Source organism: Herpailurus yagouaroundi, unplaced genomic scaffold (genome assembly GCF_014898765.1).
Source record: "Herpailurus yagouaroundi ecotype Mexico unplaced genomic scaffold, PumYag 545, whole genome shotgun sequence".
Classification (NCBI taxonomy): Eukaryota; Metazoa; Chordata; class Mammalia; order Carnivora; family Felidae; genus Herpailurus; species Herpailurus yagouaroundi.
In genome coordinates this window covers 936,943-962,445 of record NW_024412762.1, presented here as the reverse complement: position 1 = coordinate 962,445, position 25,503 = coordinate 936,943, and the positions used below count along the sequence as shown (strand labels likewise).

Genomic DNA, 25,503 nt, shown 5'->3' with positions numbered 1-25,503 from the left:
ATGGAGCCTCGGAAGTCACCATCATATGGGGCTCCGGCCAGAACAGCTAGCAGTAGTTGGTGACAGGGAGCTGGGCAGGCTAGACAGCATGTCCACACCCCCAGAGGCAGAAGAGGCAGAGCCCACCATGGGAAGCAATGCCCAGGACATGGGAACAGATGGTGGGACGCAAGGGTGGGAGGGTAAGGTGGAAGATGTGGGTATGGGTGGAGGTGCCAGCTTTTGGGGAGCTAAAAGGTAATTGAAGAAAAAAACCCAGAAGCAGCAACCAGACAGGCCTGGTGAGTGTCGGGGCATGGCTGCTCAAGGGCCGGGCCGAGTGTAGGGGGTCAGGGGCTCTGAGTATGGGCAGGGAGGGCTGGGGTGTGCACTCGTACAAGGGGAGGGAGCCTCCTGGCTCCTTGTCCCCTGCTGGCCCCAAGAGGCAGTGCAGCAGGCAGCGCTGCGCAGGGACCCGAGGCCGCGTGCACACAGTGAGGTTTGGCCCCCACCCAAGAAGACTCGTTTGTCTTAAAGCAGATTCAGTTCATAAATAATGAGATAGGAACAGGCATTTATTTGTTCATGATTGCGTTTAAATCACCAATTAGGAGCTACATACACTTTTCTTGCCAATTTGCCAAAAACCTGTTAAAAGTTTTATTAATGTGAAAAGAGAGGGCTGTGCTTCCTCCCGGACAGCCGGGGCCAGGCAGCGCCAAGCCTTGCTCATGTGCTGCGCACTTCAGAAACCAACCCCGGGCTGAACCAGCCCTTCCTGCTCAGGTGGGGGGTGCCCTAGGCTGTCCTCCACTTCTCAGCCACCCCAAGTCTTCCTGGCTGCTTGTCCCTCTCCCGGGCCTGGCCCCCGAGACCCCGCATCTCCTGCTTGATGCTGTTTTTGTTTTTGTTTTTAAGTTTTATTTATTTTTGACAGAGAGACACAGTATGAGCGGGGGAGGGGCAGAGAGCGGGAGACACAGAATCTGAAGCAGGCTCCAGGCTCTGAGCTGTCAGCACAGATCCTGATGCGGGGCTTGAACTCACGGACCGTGAGATCATGACCTGAGCCGAAGTCGGACGCTCAACCGACTGAGCCACCCAGGCGCCCCAGCTTGATGCTGTTTTTAACTGACTTGCTGGTTCTCCATTTGTCAGTGCAGGAGGCATCTATGTTTTTCAGGAACAGCCAGTTTGGGGACCTCGTATATTCTGGGAAAATGGTTGTTTTCCATGTTCCCACGTGGAATCTGCCTGGACTGAATCTGTCTGGAAAAGCATCATTGGCCTATGCCCAGACAATGCCTGGGGAGGACGTGCTCCCACCCCGCTTGGCCGTCTGGGTGGCCACACTTGCCCAAACCAAACATTTTACCTTCTGGAAATAAAAGTTGCAGTTGAGTGCCAGATGGAAAGCACACTGGTGTCTGTAGGAGGCTCTGGGCACAGGCATCCAGGCTTTTGCCAGAGCCCAGAGCTCCACTTCAGAATCACGGAGGCCCCTGGGCCTGCCCTGGTCCTTAGGTCCTGGGCTCCTTGCTCCCCTGCACCCGGGATGTGGCTGTGGGTTCCGCCACTCACACTTCCTTCCACAGCACCTAGCTCAGGCTTCAGGGCTATCCTGGTTTTCTCCCTTTCCTCTTAGAGCAGGCTTGCTGGGTGACTCACCGCTACCTGATCCCCTTATCTTCATGCCCCTCCACTCTGCCACCAGAGGAGTCTTCCTGGGCCCACAAATTGGGATAGGCCATCCCTCACTGTACCTGTGGGCTCTTATGCCAGGCCATCCAGAGTGCAGGGCTGTGCAGGCTGTGCGTCCGGTGACTTCTGCTTCCTCCATTTATTTTGAGAGGGAGAGAGAGAGCTGGGGAGGTGCAGATGGAGACGGGGAGAGAGAGAATCCCAAGCAGGCCCTGAAATTGTCTGTGCAGAGCCTAACACAGAGCTTGAACCTACAAACTGTGAGATCATGCCCTGAGCTGAAATCCAGAGTTGGACATTTAACTGGCTGAGCCACCCAGGCACCCCGTGCAACTTCTTTCTTGTATTTGTTTCCATTTTGCTAGAGCTTCTCCTTGAGCATCTTTGCTGTTCCAGGGGTCTCCTTCTAGCATCCTCTTATTTCACGACAGTAATAACCTCTCACATCACTTAGAGTCTTTTGTGTCTCTTTTGTGGGCAGTCAGGGCTACAGTGGCTGGCATGGACACCGAGCCTGCAGGCGCAACACTGATCCTGCAGAGGGTGGGGGAACCTGTATGTTAGGATACAGTGTGGGCCTCTGGCGAGAGCCCTGCCCAAAAGGTACCCACAGCCTCAGCCTGTGGGGGTGGCGCCCCCACATGGGCCTGCAGCTGAGAGGACCAGGCTGTACACTGGCTTTCTGGTACCACTGCCTGCGGTGTCCCCTTGCATGGACCCAGCATGCATGTAGCAGATCTGGAATTCATACTCGTGACTTAATCCCAGACCCTGGGCTCATTCTCCCTTGTGGCTTAGTGAAGCAGCCCAGCCCAGACCCACACACCTCCAGTTCACTAGGCATCAGAGAGCAGGCCACCTGTCCTTTCAACGCCCCTAACCCCTCTGCACCTCAGATTCTTCATCTGCAAACCGGAGGATATCCTCTTGTTGACAAGGGATTATGTGTGACTCCGTGATGACTGCATGTTGTCGTGACATTATCTGTACAGTGGAGCCTCCCCACCATGGAGTGGTGGACCTACATTGCACAGAATCGCCTCCACTTCCAAGCACCACAGGAGGGGGCGTCATTGTCCCTGTGTGGTGGATGAGGGAGGTGAGACACTAGGGATGCAGATGGCTGGGGACCCAATTCTGGTCTGTGGTACTCTAGCACCCAAGCCTGCTCCTTGTGGCTGCAGCTGTCCCCTCCAGATGGTGTGGGGCAGAGTCTGGCCCATGTCAGGTCAATGGTGAGCCAGGGCCTGAGTATGACCTGGCTATGTGGACCAAAAAGGCACACCTTCCAGCCCAGGCGCAGGAGGGCCTGGTGACACAAAACACCACTGTGATGCCCAGTGTAGAGGTGAGGGGTGCTGGGAACGGCCAGGCTCCAAATAGAGTTCCCACTGGTGCACACCATGTTCATTTCCTAGGCTTACTGGTGGTCTCCACATGTTCCCTACACAGGGAACTTCTGTAAACCGTTTGATGCTCCTGTGATGGTTCAGAGTTGTTCACATGAAAACCCACACCAGGAAAGAGAAGGAAGCAGAGATCAGGCGAATGGGCAAACTGAGTCAGTGCCGAGCAAGCCTCCCACTCAGTGAAAAGGTAAAATCGGGAGAGGCCGGAGGCGGCTGCCAGGTGGTGATGCTGGTTAGAGGGACATGCCGGTCACTCAGGAATGACGCGTGAGTTTTGCAACACCCGGCAGTGCCCAAGCCCACGAGCCTGTGCGGCCTAATTAGGAGGCTCGGCTCCCAGGTTCCTACGGGGAGCAGACAGAAACTCGCAGCAGCCTTGGCTAATCGCCTTAAAAGTCTCTTGTTTGTATAGCACAGGCTCGACTTGGCGCCGGCCCAAATCAACTTGTTTTCTTACTGTCAGGTTCAGATTCTGGAGATGCCATCCAAGACGTCAGTGTGCACCCTGAAGCCGGAGGCAGATGCCAAGCCGGGCATGCCCATGTGCCTGGAGCTGTGGCAGGTAAGGCCCAGCGCACGCCAACCACGCCCTGCCAGCCACGCCTTCCGGGCCGTGAATCATGCCCCATTCAGGATTTGGTTTATCGTCAAACCAAAGGACAATTAGCCCCCTGGGAATACATGTACACACTGCCTTCCGCAGCCTCGGTATCCCAGCCAGCTCCTGTTGTCCTCCTGCCGCTGCTGCTACTCGTGCAAACTGCCCAGGACAGGCCTAGCTTGTGCTGTCCTCCACAGGGTGCCCCCCTGCCCATGCGGTGAGGAGGGACAGCTGGGTCAGCTAAGCTCCGCTCCTCTCTGCACACCAGTCCGCAGCCCTGCAACTGTGCACGGGGTTAGGAGGGAAGTGCTGGCTAACCCTGCAAGCCTGCCTGGCCCCTGCTCTGCTTGGGATTACTTTGTGTTACTTCTTTGCCTCATAGAGGCAAGAGTGGGCTTTAACACGTTGTCTTTGCCTGCAGCCACACTTGGCGTTTCTGATTGTCTAAGCCATTTCCTTGTTTCTTGACTATTCTGATTAGAGAGAGTCCGGAGGCATCTCCTGGGGCTGGCAGCCGAAGCCTGGGGCCGGGGAATGGGTCGAAAGCCTGAGTGCTGGTTTTGGCTTGAGCTCCAAGCCTGAGGCCTGGGAGGATTCCTCCTGGGGCCACCCACTTACCTCTACCAGAGGCCTCATTTCTTCTCAAGGCACAGCCTCCTCTCCCCCACAGGGGTCAGTAGTGGCTCAAAGTGTGTGTTTCTGCTCCTCACGGCTGCTAGTGTTTGGGGCAGCAAAGCAAATGGTCTGGTGTGCTCACTTGGAAAGAACCCAGGCAGTATCTTGGCCATGGTAGAAACCGTGGTGAATAGGTCATTGACCAGTGCTTGCCTGGGAGTGCAGTTTATAGGCACTTTCCCAGCTCTGTTCAGTTCAGCAGCACCTTCTGAGAAGCCACCCTGAGCCTGCCGGAGATCAGGAGGAGGTGATTTCCTGCCTCGTGCCTCACTGCTCATTTGAACTTTTCATAAGATGGGGTTGGGCAGTTTGGAGGTGTCTGTGGGACCAACAGGACCCAGGGGGCCAGGCACCCCAGAGACCCTGCCTCAAGCTTTTTGACCCTCCAGGGACCTGCTCTTTCTTGCCATTGGTTTCCCCTTGCAATTTCTTATCTGAGAACATTCCAGTTGGAATTTGTTTCCAGTTGGAAATCTCTGACAAGCTGATCCTGTGGTGTCCTGCTGCTGCTGTATCTCTCAGAAAGAAGCCCACGGGGAGCTGAGTTTGTGGGGGCTCCAAGAGGCGTGCCTGAATGACAGAGCTCCTGGCACCAGCTGGTATATGGCGGGGAACACCCCGAGGCCGTGACGCCTTGGGCCCTGGCGTGGTGCTCACAGGTCCTAGGGAGGACATCCCGGCTGCATCCGCTCATATTCCGCGCCCTGGAAGCACTGCCATTGTGTAATCATGTAAAAATTCCAGCAGAAAAATGTGTAGAAATGGGATGTACAAACTTGTTAAGGTAATTAATATAGTTGACAGAAGGACAAATCGAGTTTTTGTTAGTTGATACAGATCCAACGCAGGGCATTCTGTTTTTAAAAAAAAAAAAAAAAAGTCAACACTAATTTGAAAGGTCCTTTTTTTTTCCCCTCTCCAAACCTGAAGGCCCAGGTTGTAATTTATTAATCTGAGTGTGGCAGAATGGCCTGACGTATTTTTCACTGAAACATTCAGATGTATTCTTGCTTTTTATTTTATTTTATTTTATTTTATTTTATTTTATTTTATTTTTTCAACATTTATTTATTTTTGGGACAGAGAGAGACAGAGCATAAACGGGGGAGGGGCAGAGAGAGAGGGAGACACAGAATCGGAAACAGGCTCCAGGCTCTGAGCCATCAGCCCAGAGCCTGACGCGGGGCTCGAACTCACGGACCGCGAGATTGTGACCTGGCTGAAGTCGGCTGAACCGACTGCGCCACCCAGGCGCCCCTTGTTTTGCTTTTTAAAGCTGTTGACTTGCATTGTTAGGATGATCATCATACAAAAGATCAGGAATATCCATCACAGTAGCTCTAAGAGGCTCCCGACCCCTGGGCCTAGGGATCCCTCCAGTGAGCTGGGAGCTTCCCACAGGACTGGTCCCAGGAGGTACTGTAGGCATGGCCTGCCCAGCCCACTGGAGTCCCACCCAGTCAGCACAGGATAGGACAGGACACAAAGCAAGTCCTTTTAGAAACTTCAGGTCCTCGTCCTGTGGAGAGCAACCTGTCACCAAAGGTCGGAGGACATGAGACCACTGTCCTGCCTGTGGTGTCTGTCCCTGGGGGCCACAGGGGCCCTGCAGCACAGGTGGGGGGCGGCAGCCATCAGGGCTGGAGCTCAGCATTTGGTCACCCTTGGCAACAACAAGGTGAGTCGCTGCAGGTCAGTCTGGCTTCTGATCTGGACCCCCTGTGGTACCTTGATAGGTGGGTGAGTAGCATGCTGCCCCTGAACTAGCTGGGATGCTCAGAACCCAGAAACCACAGGCATCATGTGGACTTGAGCTACAGAGACAGACCAAAGCCAGTGTGTTGGCACTGGGAGGAGCCCCAGATGAGGGAAGAATGTACCCAGGGGATCAGAGGGTGGCAGATCCCTGGGGGAGGAGCAGACTGGGCTGAAGCAGGGTGGATGGAAAGCAGGCAACAAGACAGATCACTGCCCTGAGGGGAACAAACCCAAGTGGGCCCCAGGTAAGTTCCTCAGACCTGGCCTGTGGGGTGGGGTCCAGCAGATCTGGTCTAGGAGGTTGGCATGAGTTCCTGGTTGGCATGCAGAGCATTGGGCTGTTCTCACCTGGCTGTCACCCTTCCTTGAGTCCAGATATATATGGCTGCTCATGAGGGGAGGCCCTGCCTGGGGAGGTACAGCTACCTGAAAGGGGGATGCCAGAGCAGAGGGCCTGACCGCTTCTTAAAGTAGTCTGTCCATCCTTGGAGAAAAGTGGTGTAAACAATTTTATACCTCACAAATAAGTTCCAATCAGTTGACTTGAAAGATAACAAAATGGAGCTTTTCTCCATTTTAAAACTACAGGGAAAGTACACCAACACTGTCATGGCTTTGCATGGGAGGTTAGACGGAACCAGTGACCACGCTTAGCTGCTCCCAGCCTTGGCCCCTGCATGGCAGGCATCACCAGATGCTGTGCACACACAGGGTTCATGGTCACAGGGCCCATATCCTGACTGCTTGCCCAGTCGGGCCTGCCAGGAGGCAGTCACCATGCAAGAGGCCCCAGGGAGGAGCACAGGCTGCCCCAGGCTAAGTGAAACTAGGAAGCCTTTCTGTTTTTGTTTGTATGAACATGTATTATCATCAGAAAAAATGTATAAGCCATTTCCGAGGAAATGTAGGAGGTGTCCTCCAGACTAGCTCCGGCCTGGGAGGATTCACTGTGCTGTGTGCAAGTCTTAGTGGCTGTGTCAGACTCCCCCTGGCTCCCATCACTAACCAGGGCCCCAGTGACATACAGCACACCCTGAAGCCTCAGTTTCCCCTTCTGATACACGGAGAAAGCCTTGTTTCCGTGTGTTGAGGTTGTAGTATCCACTCGATAGACACAAGTCCTCGTGCCTTCTGGCTAACCCCAGTTACCTTACTCAGCTGCACAAGCCTGTCCTTTCTGAGCACTTCTAAATGTGGAGAGGCACTCTGTGTGGTGCGTACAGCATCCAGGCCCAGAGCCCCTCTGGGCAGATAGAAGCACCCGTGCAGCTCAGTAACAAGGAGCTCCAGCAGGTGGACAAGGAGGGCCTCCATGGCCTTGTCGGCCCATGACCAGTGAGGCCCAGGCACTCTCCTCACCACCAGCCTTGAGACCTGCAGTAGACCATCCTGGAGGTTGCAGGTGATGCAGGAGGCAGCCTCTCTCTGACCAGCCCCTAAGGCCCCATCCTCACCACTGACCATCCAGGGGCTGTGGGCCAAGCCTAGTCAGTTCCCTAAGGCTCAGTTGAGCTCCTGGCCCTTGGAAAATTCACTGGGGAGGGGACGTGCTCAGTTATTTCTGACACTTGGAGTGACACCAACCCCAGGCAGCTTAGCAGGAAATGCAGAGATGAGTGAAGAGCAAAAGGCATCGGCTGGCGTGTGCTTTGTCCCAGGAGCAACCTGGGCGCCTGTGCTGGAGACTGGGCACCAAGCATGGGACTGCCGCTTTCAGTGCTGGGGTGACATGGAGTCCCACGGTGCTCCCCTGGAGTTGTTGCCGAGGCTAGATAAACGAGGCGTCTGCCCAGGGTGCGGAGCCCTCTGACCTGCGTCCTCATTCATCACAATAGCTCAGGGCCGGCCGGCAGAGCTCGGCTCACACCAGTCAGCGCCCTGGCGACTCACCAGGCCTGGGGGGTGGGGGGCTTCCACGGCGACGTTGACAAAGCACAGAAAGTTCATTTTTCATTGAGATGGAGCTCGCGATTTCCTTTGGCTGGCAGTTCTAGACAGGTGACCGCCTCACGAAGGGGTGGCCACAAGTCTCAGCCTGCAGAAAGGAGACATGAAGAAGCGGCAGCACCCGGGCTGGCGAGCAGTGGCATGGCAGTGTGAGGCGGGGGCCGTGCTGGGCTATCCCAGGCTCTGTCCCCCCCCCCCCAGGGTGAGTCCTCGGGGTGCCCCAGCACCGGCCCGTGCCAGCTTTGTGCCGATGGTGCCGGCCATCAGAGTGGCACGCAGAACCTCCGAACTGTTACTGCCGGTGTGGGGAACACGGGAAACAGCTCCCCGGCTGGGCCACCCCCAAGGCCCAGTGGGGGAGCTCACCCATCTCTGGAGCCCCTTCTCCCCCAAAACATACCAGGACCTTTTGGGAGCTGACCGCTGTGCTGTCCCCGCAGGCCGAGTCCAGTCCCCGCCCACTCCTCCTGGCCGGCTATGAGGACGGATCAGTGGCACTGTGGGACGTCTCTGAGCGGAAGGTGTGCAGCCGTGTCGCCTGCCACACAGAGCCCGTCATGGGCTTTGACTTTGACTCCCAAAAGGCCAGGGGCGTCTCGGGCTCTGCGGAGAAGGCGCTGGCTGTCTGGAGCCTGGATGAGCAGCAGGCCCTGCAGGTCAGTGCGCCAGACCCGAAGTGTCATTTATCCTGCTTTGCACTAACAGTCTGATAGGCTGAAACAATATTTAGGCATGAAGAGGAGTTGTTGCAGATCCCTGGCTAATTAATCACTGCGAGGCGGGGTGCAGGCCAGCCTGTCCGCGGGGCCGGCGCAGGAAGAAGGGGGCGTGGGCGTTTGTGAACCGTTCACATGGTTTGGGTTTCTCTCAGACCTTGGGTTAACAGCAGTCACGTCTTGTCCATCTAGAGAAAAGGCATGTAGAGTCCAGGAGTAGGCAAGCCCATTTGCAAAAACTCAGAGGAATTCGGTCAGTAAGGAACTGATTAATCAACAAAAACCGACCCAGTGTGGAGAAATCCACGGAGTCACGCCCCCGGGGCAGTCTGTAAGCCAACCCCAGGGAAGCCATTCCTCACGGCCAGAGGCCACAGCCAGGAAGGGGTGTGAGGCCTCAAGGCGGAGCGGGGCGGTGCTGAAAACCTTCCCATAATGTCTCACTGGACTTTCCCTTCCCACATGACTCGTGGAGCACCGGGAGACCAGGTCTGGGCCTGTGGCTGGTGCTCAGCATGTGGTGGCCCAGCCTGCACGCTCAGCCCTGTTTGGAACCTGGGGGGTAGAATGGGGGGGAGGGCGGGCGGGAAGCCTCACACTAGGGCAGGTCCCGGGGGGCTGCGAGTGGAAGCTGCATGGAAGGGCAGTGACGTAAACCCAGGTCTGGTGGGGGAACAGAGCCCTGCATGGGAGATGTGTGGCGCTCAGGGAGACTGCCAGCAGAAGCAGCAGCAGGCTTGGCTCCTGGCCTCACCTGGGTGCTATCACTAGAGTACTAGAGATCATGTTTGCCCTCTTCTGCAGTAGCTTGGTGGAGACAGGAGGCCGAGGATGAAGGCATTCCTTAAGGCCCCTCTCCAGATGGGAGAGCCTTGTCCACAGCCTGGCAAGCCTGCCTCACCTCACACTTGTCCAGCCCAGGCCCCCACAGCCAGAGGAAGAGGCCCTGGGCAGTGGCCAACGAGCCCCTGAGGCACATGAGTTGGGGCAGAGGAGTGGGCCCCTGAGGAAAATCAGGGCACAACACTGCAGTGCCTAGCAGGTATCATGGGTCCTGGGTGCAACCCAGGGGTGGGACATGGCCATCAGATCATCCCAAAGGCAGGACAGAGTGAGGACAGCAGGGGCAGGGGTTTCACATGGTGGGTGAGAAGTCCTGAGGGAAAGGGAAACTGAGAACGAGCAAGGTGAGAGGGTGCTAGAGAGAATGGTAATGGCCATTCTCCATAATAGAGAGACCCGAGGATGGAACACTGAAGTCAAGCAGAGTGGGACCTGGGAGGGGCCTTTCATGTCCAAGCTGGAGTTGGAACTGGCATCCTAAAAAGAGTGGTCCCATCAGAGAACAGAGGTGAAAATCAGAGCTAGGAGCAGCAGGGCTGGAACTGTACATGCTGTCCTGGTATCTCTCCAGGTGGGACCTGAGCAGGGACCCGAGGATGGGGAACAGCCAGCCAGAGCCCAGAGAGAGGGGAAAGGGGGGGTCACATGTCACATTTGGGGACAGGGCACACATTCATGCTTCCTTGGCATTACTCCTCTCCAGCAGACCGACTTGTGTCAGCACACCGGCTTGTGTCAGCACATGGCTGACTTGTTGTAAAGCCAGCTACCCATCTGTCCTCTGTCCTTATGTTGTCTCAGAGTCCATGGAGGCCCTGCAGGAAGCAGGGTTAGACAAGCCTCCAAATGGGGCCCGAGCTGGCTGTCAAGGACCAAGTTTCTCATGCCTCCATCCTGGTAGGAGGGTCCCAAGGCATTGAAATTGTGGACTTGGGTGGGGATGGGAATGAATGTCTTCATGATGGTTTCATGATGACTGTCATCTTTTTTTTTTTTAAAGTTTGAGAGCGAGAGGAGCGTGTGAGTGCACGGAGGGCAGAGAGAGATAGAGAGAAAGAGAGAGAGAATCCCAAGTAGGCTCCACACTGTCAACACAGAGTCCAACTCAGGGCTCAAATTCATGAACCGTGAGATTACCACCTGAGCCAAAATCCAGAGTTAGTTAACCGACTGAGACACTCAGGCACCCCGGCTGTCATCTTTAAGAATGGGGCAGAGCCACTCTGGTGCTGGGTCTTCATGTCCTCAGCAGTGGAGGTCACCTTGCTGGGTGTCAAGCCCAGCCAGGTGGGCAGTGGAGTTCTCCCTCATACCCTTCTCTCTGCCTCTCGAGCCTGGTGGGGACCAGGCAGTGCCCCCACCTTCCCACTGTGGGGTCCAGTGCTCCATCCTGTTGTGGCTTGAACTTCATGAGCCTTGACCTTGCAAAGAGCTGAAGACTCAAGTGGCTTCCCTGAGAACCCCGCCCCAAGCCCCTGGACCTCTGGAAGGGTCCCCTTCTGCTGACCTGGCCCAGATCTGCCTGGTTTCTGCTGGCTTTTTTGGGAAACAGCTGCTGGAACTTAAGACTTAAATTTATGGTGCATGTTCCAGTCCAGAGATGAACTTTTATTATACTGATGAATTGAAAAGTTGAAGCACAGGGGATTATTAATGAATTTGAAAGTTAAAGCAGAAGGGGAGCCATGCATTGTGGAATGGACGTGGTGGTTACACGATGGTGTCACGCCAGGCTAGGGGGGCTCACTCAGTAGTACACATCAAAGGAGGAGGACAGCGCTTCTCCTGCTGAGCACAGTCGCTAAAAACGGCCGCCTCACCCAGAAACAACTGCACATCAGTTTCAGAGTTGGCCCCAGAGGCCCTGGAAATTTTCAGGTTGTGACGCACAGGCCTCTGAGGAAGAAGTATCAGGGGCCAGCACCCATGGGCATCCACAGGCATCCTCGCCCCAGGGCCCTCGGCACACCGTGCTGGCCCTGCGATGTGGCCGCCCGCCCTAGTCCTTGAGCCACGTGGGCACAGATGTGCCTCACCTCACAGCCTGCTGTTGGACTCTCTAATGAGCCCAAATCAATCTCTCCCGGGCCGGCGCTGGGAGCAAAGACGCAGATGAGGTTTCCCGCAGCAGAGCGTGGGTAATGGGAACCAGATGGCGGCTTTGCTGCGTGCACATTCCTGGCACCTGAGGTCATGTGCTATGAGAGCCACTAGTGGCCACGGATCCTTCCCAGAGGGTCCTCATCCAGGATGGGTGCGGCCAGGGGCCACAGCAGTGACCAAGGGCCTTCAGCCACTCTCATCCAGACACTATGGCCTCAGGAGCACGTGGTGACACTGGGCCACTCGCCTGCCTTCCAGAGGTGGCTTTCCCTCCAGCCTCCAAGGGATTGGGCCTTGGCTGTCGTCAGACACAGGTGGTGTGCAGACCTGCTCCTTCCTTCCACACTTGGGCAGGGCCCATGGCCTTGAAGCAGGGACTGATTTACAGCCAGCAGTATTTTTAGGCCTTTAAGTAATATTAAGCACCCCCCCCCCCCACCAACCCCAGGCAGCCTGGGCCAGGAATCAGACCAACCACACTTTCCCCGCATTGCACCGGCAGCTGGTTGGCCAGGCATCCTCCCGTCCTGCTGTGTGGCCATTGCCCTCTTTCTCCCTGACCTTCTTCTCCTCAAAAGTATCAATAGCAGGTCATGTGGGACAGGTAGGAAGGAGACTGGAGGGCCCCGAGACCAAGAAAATTGTGGACACAACCCAACCCACCATATGCATCTCAGGAACATAGCAGAACCAACAAAGCTCTGGCCACCATCACCACAAACAGTCCCTGTTGGGCCGCCCTCCTCCTCTTCCTCCTCCTCCTCTGGAATACAAGCCTGGGACAGGGACTGGCCTCATTTGGTTTAGGTCCCCATCAAAGCTTTTGCAGTTGCTTCTCTTCATTCCTGCCAGGGGAGCCTGCCTTGTGCTTCTGCCTCAGGGCCAGAGTCACTCCTGCCCCCGTGGGCAGCACTGGGTGTCTTAGCCCCTTCTAGGTGGCGACACTGGCATGGAAGGTGTTCTCTGCCCTGCACCCAGCTTCCAATGTGTAAGAACCCCAGTTCAGGAGCCTCTCTGGAAACTCACATTCCTCTTCCATTTGTCCTGGACTCTCAGTGTTCATCAGCAGAGAGCAAACTTGAAAGCATCCCTTATCTCTCTGTGAAATACTCCCCCTGTTAACAAATTCACATGAAGATGGACTATGAAGGAGGAAATCTGGAAGCAGGGCCCCAGGTGGGTTCCAGGGAGTCCATGGCTCTGAGCCCAGGAATCCCCTGGCTAACCACTGGCTTAAGGCAAAGTCCACAGAAGAGCAAAGTATGAGGGACAGTGATGGTCATCAGTCCTCATTCCCAGCCACCCTGTCTGGTCCGTGAGAATGGAGAGAGGTTCAGGCAGATGCACACCCTCACATGCAGGCACACATAGCATTTGCCTTCTCACACCTGCACAGAGGCTTCGGCTCCCACAGTCCTCCAGTGCAGGCCAGGCTTGGCAATTGCGGTCCGTGAACTGTAGAACCAGGCACTGGACAGAGCCCTGGAAGAGCAGGAGGGGGCCCTTGACCAGGAGATGCGGGGTGGGCATGGAGGTCCCTGGACAGGTCACTGCAGAGCTGCCCATGTGCTGATGGCACTGGCTAGGAACCCAGGACATCCCAAGTAGAGGCTGGGACTACGGCAAGGATCCTGGCCATGCCATGGGTTGGATGGCACACCCCATTTGCTGTGGGATTTTAGCAGGTTCCCGTCACATCAGATCCCCATTCTACTCCTAGCAGGGAAAGAATCGGGATTGTGAATGGATGTTGAGCTGTCAGACTCAAGGCTTTTCTTCTCAAGTCAGTTAATTTAATATATTGCATGTTTTTGGTTTTTATAATATTAAAACAACTATATAGTGCTAAAATAACCCACTACATAGCATGACCATTTCCGCACTGTGGTGCTGGGCCGGAGTTGTTCAGGACCATCCGTCTGTCTCTCAGTAGACTAAGTTTCACCCCCTCTCTTGTTACCCCACTCTGCTTATGGTGTCGGGGTATCAGGAGCCCTAGAGTCTGGAGCCAGGCGTCCCCTCCTCTCCTGATCTCTGGATAAGTTGGCAGGAGGTCAGTTTTGTGAGTGGCCATGGGTCACTCTTGGCCTGTCCCACTGGGGCAGGCATTTTCTTTGCAAGGAAGGCTTGATTTTCTTCTTGAACTAATTTGTCTATGAGCATAAAAACCTCCAAGGTATTTTCATACTGCCTTTTTTATTTGTAACGATTGTTTAGATTTCTGCTATATTTACAAAACGGTTCCATTTTTATCCTTTATCAATCTTATCTTTGTTGATCTTTACTTGTTTTCCTTTTAATTCTTTTTAATTTTTTTAAGTGTTTATTTTTGAGAGAGGCAGAGCATGAGCAGGGGAGGGGCAGAGAGAGAGGGAGACACAGAATCTGAAACAGGCTTCAGGCTCTGTGCTGACTGCAGAGAGCCCGATGCGGGGCTCAAACTCAACAACCATGAGATCGTGACCTGAGCTGAAGTCGGATGGTTAACCGACTGAGCCTTCCAGGCACTCCTTTTTGTTGATCTTTATAAGTCTTTTTCTGTTTCATTTCTGCTCTGATCTTTCCCTTTTTTCATCCGGTGTTCTCTGAGCTTGGTCTGTTTCTCTGACTTGAACTGGGTATGGAGCCCACTCATTCTCTGCCATCCATTCCCCACAGCAGCTGAAGTCTGTCTGTGACCCTCTGGCTGTGTCCCATGTTGGGAGATGTCACCATCTTCAGCAGTGCTCACTTTTGGGTGGACCCGATATTTATTTGTTCTCTGCCTGCTGAGCTGATCAGATTTATGTTTCCAAATGTTTGATATTTCCCCCTAGTTATTTTTTTATTTTTCAATTCCTAACTTAATGCTGTGTGTTCAGAGAATAAGGTCTGAATGATATCAGCTCTTTGAAATGTGGAGGCCGGTCCAGTTGACATAAGTATTCCACATGTGAGAAGGAAGTGCCTCTCGTTGCTAGACGCGCAACTGTACCTGCACACACTGAGGCAGTCCTGGCACCCGGGACTGGGCGCCTCTGGAAGCGGCAGGGAGACCCTCATGCTGAGGCACATCTCTGTAATTTTTCCTGCATCCTAGACATTTTTGCTTCTGCATTTTGAAGCTGGCTTAGGAACATACAGATTTAGAGTGGTCATCTTCCTAGGGAAATGAAGCTTTATACTTTAGTGACCTCATTATCTCTGAAAAGGATTTTTGCCTAAAAGCCTATTTTGCCAACTATTAATATGGTTCATACCAGATTTCTTCTGACTTTACTACTTCTTTTTATAGCTTTTAAAATTTTTTAAATTATTTTTTAAGCAATTATTTTTGAAAGAGAGCGTGTGTGAGCGGGGGATGGGCAGAGAGAGACGGGGACAGAGGATCTGAAGTAGGCTCTGCACTGAGAGCAGAGAGCCCGATGCAGGGCTTGAACTCACACACTGTGGGATCATGGCCTGAGCCAAAGTTGGATGTTCCACTAACTGAGCCACCCAGGTGCCCCTGTAGATTTTTTTTTTTTTTAATCTTTTGCCTTCAACTTTTCTTCAGATGTAGGTATCTCTCTCACAGAGCTGGTTTTGCACATGGAATGCATTTCATCGCTGCTGTTTCATAACCGTAAATGTTGTCCAGGCAGTCTCACTCCTCAGGCACTTCTTCCAGAAGCTGATACAGCCACCTGTTAGGGAACATTTACTGGGAGCTTCTGAGTGTGTGAATCTGCACACTGATGGTGCCCACAGTTCTAGGTGCTTCTGTGGGTTTGTACTGGCCCTTCACTGGGTTGTGGGGAAGCCAGCTCCCAGCCAGCTCACCAGCCTTTGTGGGTCTTGTCCCACAAATTTTGATTTCTGTATCTTCATTTTTATGCAGTTCAAAATTCTTTCTTTCTTTTCTTTTTTTTTTTTTTTTGGTTCATTTATTTATTTTGAGAGGGAGAGAGAGCGCATGCGCAAGTTGGGGAGAAACAGAAGGGGTGAGAGAAACCTAAGCAGGCTCTGCGCTGTCAGCATGGAGTCCAACATGCAGCTCTAACCCACAGATTTCAAGATCATGACCTGAGCCGAAATCAAGAGTCAGACACTCAACTGACTGAGCCACCCAGGTGCCCCTATTCAGTTCAAAATACTTTCTATTTTCTCTTGTGATTTCTTCTTTGATCCAGTTGTTCCTTAGAAGTAAATTATTTAATTTGCCAATATTTGTTGATTTTGTAGATATCTTTAATCTAGCTTAATTCTGCTGTCAGTGAAGGAACTTGCATGATGTCAACATTTCGATATTTATTGAGGCTTGTGTTTGGCCCAGCACATGCTACATCTTGGTGAACGCGTGTGTTCTGCAGTTGGTGGGTGGTGTTCCGTCAGCGTGACCTCGGTCAAGGTAGTTGGTAGCATTTAAGTCTTCCATATCCCTACTGATCTTTTTGTCCGGTTTTCTGCTAGTTACTGAGCAAGGTCTTTGAATCATTGAGTGTGGCTGTGAATGTGCCTATTTCTCTGTTTCGTTCTGTCTGTTTTACTTCATGAATTTTGAAGCGCTGTCATTACACACATTTACGATGGTTCCCACATCCTGCTGATTGGTCATCATGAAATATCCTTCTGTAGCTCTTGTCACGTCTTTTTTTTGTAGTTGTTTAATTGAAGCATAGTTGACACACAATGAATGTTACATTAGTTTCAGGTGTCTTGAGGTCGGCTTGGTCTGATGCTAATAAAGTGGCATTAATTTTCTCCTGTTTCCTCTTTTCAAGGCACATTTCCCACATCTCCCTTATTTTCAACCAATGTCCATCTCTTTATATTTAAAAAGCATCTTTCTTAGTCTTGCTTTTTAATCCTTTCTGACAATCTCTGCCTTCTAATTGGAGCACTTAGTCTGTTTGCACTTAATATAATTATTGATGTGTCCAGCATTAAGGCTGCCGTCTTGATACTTGTTTTCCACTCGTCACTTCTGTTTTGACCCTCTTTTACCCCTTTCCTGCCTTCTTGTGTGTTAATCAAGTATTCATATTTCAGTTTTCCATTTTATTTTCTCTCTTGGTTTCTTTGCTATAGCTTTTGCCATTTTCTTCTGAGGCCCTTGCAGGCCCATAGTATGCATCATTGACATTCCCAACCTTGCTTAATGTTGCCACACTCCCCCTCTGTGCGTCAGAACCCCATGCTAGGATACCAGTTACCACCTTCCCACCCTTTCTCCTGCCGCTGTTATACATTTTACTTCTATACACCGTCTAAACTCCACTTTACAGTGTTATTGGTTTTGTGCTAAATCATCAGTTTTTATTTATTAGAACTTAGAGGAAATAAAAATAGTATAGGGGCACCCTAGTGGCTCAGTTGGTTAAGCGTCTGACTTGATTTCGGCTCAGGTCGTGATCTCACGGTTCATGAGTTTGAGCCCTGCATCTGGGTCTGCACTGACTGTGTGGAGCCTGCTTGGGATTCTGTCTGTCTGTCTGTCTCTCTCTCTCTCTGTCTCTTTGTTCCTCCCCCAGTCGCACTCTCTCTCTCTCTCTCTCAAATAAATAAACTTAAAAAAAAAAAGCATAGTACAGTTGACCCTTGAACAAGAGGTTTTAACTGTGCAGGTCCATTTATATGCAGATTTTTAAATAAATACAGTGTAGTTCTATAAATGTGTTTTCTTTTCCTTGTGATTTTATTAATATTTTCTCTTCTCTAGCTTACTTTATTGTAAGAGTATGTAGTATATAATACATATAATGTCTATTTCACCCTCTTTTTTAAAAAAGAATTCTGGGGGCGCCTGGGTGGCTCAGTCGGTTAAGCGTCCGACTTCGGCTCAGGTCATGATATCACGGTTCCGTGAGTTTAAGCCCCACATCGGGCTCTGTGCTGACAGCTCAGAGCCTAGAGCCTGCTTCAGATTCTGTGTCTCCCTCTTTCTCTGGTCTTCCCCTGCTTACGCTCTGTCTCACTTTCAAAAGTAAATAAACGTTAAAAATAAATAAATTAATTAAAATAAATAAGTAAATAAAATAAAAAGAATTCTGCCTATAGGACCTAGGGATGATGCTTTTGTTTTTCTTCTTGCACTTTAAAGCTGTTGTACTGGGACACTTGGGTGGCTCAGTCAGTTAAGAATCCAGCTCTTGATCTCAGCTCAGGTGTTGATCTCAGGACCATGAGTTTAAGCCCCGTGCTGGGCTCCATGCTGGGTGTGAAGTCCACTTAAAAAATAAAATTTAATTAAATTTGTTAATTTTAAGAAGGTTTTCTGTTGTCATCTGGTGTTCATAGTTTCTGATGAGAATTCATCATATCTTATCATTATTCCCAGATGCACCATGTGTCTCACTCCACGGCGGCTTTCAAGATTTTTTTCATCTGTAGTTTTCAGAGTTTGACCATGTAGGGGCTTTCATAAGTTCGACAGTTGGACAGTTGGATATCACCCCATAGGCTCCTGAAGCTCTGTTGAGTTTTCTTCATTCACTCTTCTCTGATTTGTCCTCTGCTTTACTGACTAATTTTTAATGATTTGCAGTCTGCTGTTAAACCTATTCTACAAATTTTACATTTCAACGATTGAGATTCTCAGTTCTACATTTTCTATTATAGTTCTTCTTTATTTTTTTAACAAAAGGCTTTAAAAAATTTTTTTTAATGTTTATTTATTTCTGAGAGAGAGACAGAGCATGAGTGGGGAAGGGGCAGAGAGAGAGGGAGACACAGAATCAGAAGCAGGCTCCAGGCTCTGAGCTGTCAGCACAGAGCCCAACACAGAGCTTGAACTCACAAACTGAGATCATGACCTGAGCCAAAGATAGTCGCTCAACCTACTGAGCCACCCAGGTGCCCCAACAAAAGGCTTTTTTTTAGAACAGTTTTAGGTTCACAGCAAAATTGAGAGGAAGGTATAGACATATCCCACATGCCCCTTGTCCCCCCACATATGTATAGCCTCTCCCCTGTTATCCACAGCCCACCAGAGCAGGAGAGCTATTATAACTGGTGGACCCACATGAGGGGTGCCTGGGTGGCTCAGTTGGTTGAGCATCCGACTTTGGCTCATGTCATGATCTCATGGTTCATGGGTTCAAGCCCCACATCGGACTCTGTGCTGACAAGCTTAGAGCCTGGAGCCTGCTTCGAATTCTTTGTCTCCCTCTCTCTCTGCCCCTCTCCTGCTTGCGTGCGCTCTCTCTCTCTTTCGCTCTCAGAAATAGATAAATGGTAAAAAAAAAAATTTTTTTTAAAGATTAAAAAAAGTAAATAACTGGTGGACCCACATTGACATGTTATCACCCAGAGTCCATAGTTCACATAAGTTCACTCTTGGTGGTGTGCATTCTGTGGTTTTGGATGAGTGTATAATGACATGTGTCCACCATTATAGTATCATACACAGTATTTTCACTGCCCTGAAAATCCTCTGTGCTCTGCCCGTTCATTCTTCCTCCCTCACTAACCCTTGACAACTACTGATTTTTTTATTGTCTCTTTGATTTTGTCTTTTCCAGAACATCATGGCGGGGTCAGATTGGCTTATTTCACTGAGTAATACACATTTAAGATTCTTTTTATGGTTTGATAGCTCCATGTCTTTTTATGGTTTGATAGCTCATATTTTTTAATGTTTATTTTTGAGAGAGAGAGAGACAGAGTGTGAGCCAGGGAGGACAGAGAGAGGGAGACGCAGAATCTGAGGTAGGCTCCAGGCTCTGAGCTGTCAGCACAGAGCCCAACGTGGGGCTCGAACCTAGAGACTGTGAGATCATGATCTGAGCCAAAGTCAGACACTTAACCGACTGAGCCACCCAGGCGCCCCAATAGCTCATTTCTTTTTAATGTTGTTTTTTTTTTTTTTCTTTGAGAGACAGAGAATGAGTGGGGGAGGGGCAGAGAGAAAGAGAGAGAGAGGGAGGGAGACACAGAATCTGAAGCAGGCTCCAGGTCCTGAGCTGTTAGCACAGAGCCCAACACGGGGCTCAAACTCATGAACTGCAAGATCATGACCTGAGCTGAAGTCAGACACTTAACTGACTGAGCCACCCAGGTACCCCACTCATTTCTTCTTAGCACTGAATAGTATTCCATTGTCTGGAGGCACCACCATTTATTTATCTATTCACCTATTAAAGGACATGTTGGTTGCTTCCCAGTTTTAACAATTATGAATAAAGCTGCTATAAACACCCATGTGCAGTTTTCTGTATGGATATAAATTTTCAGCTTCTTTGGGTAAATACCAAAGTGTCCAATTTCTAGATCATGTGGCAAGATTGTGTTAGTTTTGTAAGATACCACCAAGCTGTCTTCCAAAGTGGCTGTAGAGTTTTGCATTCCCACCAGCAGTGGATGAGAGTTCCTGTTGCTCCACATCCTTGTCAGCATTTGGTGTTGTCAGTGTTCTGGATTTTGGCCATTCCTACAAATGTATAGTGGGTATCTCACTGATGTTGTTTTTTTTTAATTTTTATTATTGAAGTATAATTGACATACAATGTTAACCTAGTCGTTGTTCTGATTTGCATTTCCCTGAGAATGTATGACAGAAGCACTTTTCTTATGCTTATTTGCCATGTGTATGTCTTCTTTGGTGAAGTGTCTGTTAAGGTGTTTGGCCCATTTTTTAATCAGGTTGTTTGTTTTCTTAGTGTTGAGTCTTAAGAGTTCGTTGTATATTTTAGATAACAGTCCTTTATCAGATACATCTTTTGCAAATATCTTCTCCCATTCTGTGGTTTGTCTTTTCATTCTCTTGCCATTGTCTTTCACAGAGCAGGAAAAATTTAATTTTAGTGAAGCTCAGCTTCTCAATTCTTTCTTTCATGGATCGTACCTTTGGTGTTGCATCTAAAATGTTATTGCCAAACCCAAGATCATCTAGGTTTTTCTCCTGTTATCTTTTAGGATGTTTATAGTCTTGTGTTTCATATTCAGAGCTGTGATCCATTTTAAGTTATTTTTTGTGAATTAGGGATGTAAGGTGTTCGTCTATATTCATATTTTTGTACATGGATGTCCAGTTGTTCCAGCACTGCTTGTTAAAAAGACTGTCTTTTCCTTCATTATGTTTCCTTTGCTCCTTTGTCAAAGACAAGTTGACTCTATGTGGGTCTATTTCTGGACTCTCTATTCTGTTCCCTTAATCTGTCTCTTTCATCAATAACCACACTATCTTGACTACTGTAGCTTTAGAGTAAGTCCTGAAGTCAGGTAACGTTAAGTCTCCAACTTTGTTCGTCTCCTTTAAAATATTGTTGGTTGTTCTGGGTTGGTTCTTTTTTATAATCTGCATTTCCTTTCTCTCTCTCTCTCTCTCTCTTTCTTTCTTTCTTTCTTTGAGAGAGAGAGTGTAAGCAGAGGAGAGGGGAGAGAGAGAGGGAGAGAGAGAGAAAGGATCTTAAGCACGCCACATTCAGTGTGGAGCTGATACACAGCTCGATCCACGACCCTGGGACCATGACCTGGGTTGAAATCAAGAGTCAGACGCTCAACCTACTGAGCCACCCAGGCACCCCATATAATCTCCCATTTTCTGCTAATAATTCCTGTCTATTCACTCATCAAGACAATTATTTTTAGTAATTCTTTGAATGCATTTTCTTTCATTTTTTAAAAAACATTTAAACAGCTGCTTTAAAGTCTTTGATATGTCTAATATCTGTGTCATTCTGGGTCAGTTTCTATTTAGTGTTTTTTTTCCAGTTGACCATGAGTCATATATTCCTGCTTCTTCGCATGTCTAATAATTTTTTGTTTGCATGGTAGACATTGTAATACAGTCTAGTCTTTTGCGCTGAAGAGTGTTTACTTTTGTTATTGCAGGCAATTCAGTTACTGGCTGTTGACCTTGAACTTATGTAGGTTTGGCATTATGCTCTGTCAGGGCAGATATGTGGAAAGCCCAAGGTCCTTCCCAGGCTCCTCCGAAGTGGTGGAACTCACCTTCCAAACTCTGCCTCCCCTTCAGACCATGTAGAGCTCTGTCTCTAGCATTGTTACAGTAGGTCCAGGGTAGGCCTTACCCAAAGGTATGTTCCTCATTCCTGAAGTAAGACCATTGTGTCATCTCAGTTGGTCTTGGGATGTCAGGCAGTGTTTGCACTGTGGCTGGATGCACTGGAGATCACTGTTGAATCTCTTATAACTATTCTATTTAACCCTGCTGCAGCCACTGTCTGGTAAACCTCGTGTGCTGTCCTGAGCTTGCACAGCCCAGCCTTCCACACAAGGATGGATAGGGAAACCAGACGTGGCCTTCCGTCCCTCCCCCAGTTCCCTCCATGCTGCTGGCTCACCCCACAGATTTAGCTGCTCTAGCTGCCCCACTCTGTGATCTCTGCCTCCTCAGCTTCATGTGCACAGAGGTGCACCACCTAGATTTCATGGCTGGGACATTTCCCTGGGCAGATTGCTGCTAGGGTTTTTGAGAGGCCCACCTCATCAGCTGCCCTTCCCCACCTATTGTCCACTGCCTAGACACAGTTGCTTGGTATATTTTGTCCAGTGTGATAGTTGTTTATAGCATGAGGACTGGTCTGGTACCAGTTATTACTCCATCAAAGCCACATCCCTGTCGTTCTTGCTTCATAAATGATATGCCTATTTATCTCTTAAAGAGATAGTCATAGCTCTTCATTGTGAATTGTACCCTTTATCATTGATAAGTATGGTATATAGTCTGTCTTCATGCTTTTGGCTCTGAATTCAACCTTTCCTATTACTGACACTGTACCCCTGTTTCTCTTGTGTGCACTCTCCTGGTATATCTTTGCCAGTCATTCTTTTGGTGTCTCTCTTACACATAGCACAGATTTGGATTTAACTTTGTAATCCAGTTATAAATCTGTTGAGTAATATTTGTATGGAGAAATACAAGGGCAAGTTCTAGGAAATCATGGCACCTAGTGTCAAGGGTGGGGAAGGAAGTAATGTTGTTTTTGTCATTACTTACAGTGGGTTGTCAGATAATCTGTCAAGTATGAGGTTGACTATTTTATCTTAGGCCCCAAATGACAAAAGATGAACAAATCAATGAATTTAACAAAAATTCCATCTCTCTCAGTATCCTCCCATATTTCAGTTAGTTGCATAACCAGTTCTATAGCCATAATCCACATATTGTTTTAGACCTAATCCCACTGGTAAGTAGATTCCCTACTCTCTGCCAGATCATCTGTTAAAGTTCTCTGGTTATCTCTTATGAGACTAGAGTTAATCTTCCAGTCCTTCAAGAAGAGCTTATGGGAACATATTCTTTGAGTCCTTACATGTTCAAAAATGCTTGTCTATTGTTTTTATACTTGAACAGCAGTTTGGCTAGATATAAAATTCTTGGACCGTGCCTGCCCTCACAGCCTTCTCTGTCTTTTGCCACAGATGTGTCCATGGAACATTCTGAGGACAGCCTAAACCTTACCTCACAGTCAACTTGATCTTTTTGCCTGACCACCAAAGGGCTTTTATTTTTCCCCCCTCAGTCTGGTGATTTTCCTAAGGCATATCTTAACATTGACCATCCTGAAGCCTGTCTTTGGATTTGGATTGTAAGACTCAATTTCTAGAAATTAGAATTGATTTTCTAAATCATTGGGTGTTAGAGCACCTGCACCTATCTTCTACATCTGCTGTTTTCTCTCCAGTCTGTTGTAACTCTTTGTTTCTCTTTCATTTTGCTCACTTTGTATCTTTCCTGCTCTTCCTATCTAGTTCCAGTCTCCTTCTGCTGTTCCCATTCCCCTTCATTTCTTTGAGTTCTTTCTTCTACTTCTTTCCTGTGCTCTGTCAGTTCAGCTTTCCTCCCTCTGTGTTTGCTACTTTGGGTTCTTCTTTTATAGAGGTGATTGCTTCATCAAGTTTTGTTTTGTTAAATTATGGCAAAAATGCTTGCTGGCAATATTTGTTTGCTTCCAAGGAATATTACCATTTGTATGTATGTATGTATGTATGTATGTATGTATGTATGTATTTTGAGAGATAGAGAGCAAGTAGGGAGGGGCAGAGAGAGAGAGAGAGACAGAATCCCAAGCAGGCTCCATGCTGTCAGCACAGAGCCCAACACAGGGCTGGAACTCACAAACTGTGAGATCATGACCTGAGCTGAAACCAAGAGTTGGACACTCAACCTACTGAGCCACCCAAGTGCCCCTACCATTTGTTTTTAAATGTTTCTTTCCTCCTTTTCCCTAGTTTTATCTTTGCAGAGATGAGGAATTCTTAACCAAGACTGCTATGGCCCCATTAGGAAGTGAATTAGGAGAAAAGGGTGTGCTGGTGAGACGGCAAACTTCAGGGCAGCAAAAGCTTGTGGTGCACAGGGCTAGACCAATCATGGGATCAGTAGAAGAAAGTGGCCATTGTGCATTGTCACAATGATGGCAGAGTGCCTTTGTCATTTAGTGTGTGGGGACAGAGATGCCAGATTGCCTTGCCATGCATGAGATAGTGCTGTATAACCACAAGTGGTCCTGTGACCACAAAGGCAGCTCTGGATCCCTACCTGTTGCAGGAGGCACGTGTCGAGGAGGGGTCATCACACAGCACTGACTGTGGGAGCGCTCAGCCCCCAGAGAGCGGTTGGCTTCCAGTGGCTCAACACAGATAGAATGCGTCTGTGCAACTGCTTGTTTTGTTTTGCCTGCCCCCTTCTCAGAACCAGGCTAGGGACTAAGGTTTCAGCCATGGCCAGTGTGGCAGGCTCTGCAGGTGCTCCTGTGACCTGCACCTTCCTGTTGTCCCCCACTCCTCCTACCTGCACCCACTGGCTCCCCTTCTTGGTGGCTCTTCAACCCCTCTTGCTGAAGATGGAGTTTGTTTCTTGTACTCCTCTTGCTTTGGGGTCGGTGTGAGGTTTCCCTAGAAGGGAGAAATGCAGACTTTATTCTTCTATCAAGCAGGAAATGCCTCTTGCATTTCATTAGAGTGCAGTGTATTTCTGTGATGAAGGACTCCAGGACCCAGCCCACTGAGGTCTTTCCTGAGGGCCTGATAGAAAGGGAAGCAGAGTAGCTCTGTGGGGCCTCAAGGGCTCTCTGAGGGAAGGGGCTGAATTCTCCTCTCATAACCCAAGGGTTCAGCCAAGGGCAGTGGTCAGGCTGCTCCCCTCAGGAGGTCTGTGCCTAGCTCCTGGGAGGTAGGGGGTAATTTTATAGGAACATGCAATCATCTTGGCAGCCTGCATTTCCCTCCCTGTTCCAGCTGCCAGACCGGGGATGTCCACAGGTGGGAGCCCCTGTGACAAGTCTAAAGCCACTTCATGGTTCTCTCTGCTGCTCTTGATCTTGTAGGTATGCAAAACTCATGAACTCACCAATCCCGGGATTGCTGATGTCAAGATCCGGCCAGACCGCAAGATCCTGGCCACTGCAGGCTGGGACCATCGTGTCCGTGTGTTTCACTGGCGGACAATGAAGCCACTGGCTGTACTGTCCTTCCACAGTGCTACTGTCCACTGTGTGGCCTTCGCTGCCAATGGCTTGCTTGCTGCAGGGTCCGGGGATCAGCGCATCAGCATCTGGTCACTTTACCCGATTAGCAGTGACTCATCCACTCCCTTGTCAGGACATGTGGAGGACACGGAGGTGGGATCCCATGCCTTGGCCTGACCCAGGCATGTAGTAACCGTGCATCAGGACCCTTGAGGACAACCAGTCACAGTTATCTTCCTCCAGTTACGAGAGGTGTCCAGTCCTTGGAGTCCTCATTTTCTTCACAAGGCTTGGGTTTCCTTTTTTTTTTTTTTTTTTTTAATTTTTTTAAATGTCTTTATTTTTGAGAGAGAGAGAGGGAGACACAGAATCCGAAG

At 49.8% G+C, this 25,503-nt stretch overlaps 1 protein-coding gene across 2 annotated transcripts in view; it reads left to right on the top strand.

Annotated features, from left to right (window-relative positions):
* GNB1L (G protein subunit beta 1 like) overlaps positions 1–25,483 on the top strand; it is a 59,243-nt gene extending 33,760 nt beyond the window's left edge. For both annotated transcript variants that reach the window (XM_040465103.1, XM_040465104.1), the window contains exons 5-7: positions 3,553–3,651; positions 8,511–8,726; positions 24,986–25,483. In XM_040465103.1, coding sequence (XP_040321037.1) covers positions 3,553–3,651; positions 8,511–8,726; positions 24,986–25,303 — 633 coding nt within the window. In that variant the 3' untranslated portion in view covers positions 25,304–25,483. The remainder of the gene's footprint in view (positions 1–3,552; positions 3,652–8,510; positions 8,727–24,985) is intronic.
* The last annotated feature ends 20 nt before the right edge of the window (positions 25,484–25,503 follow it).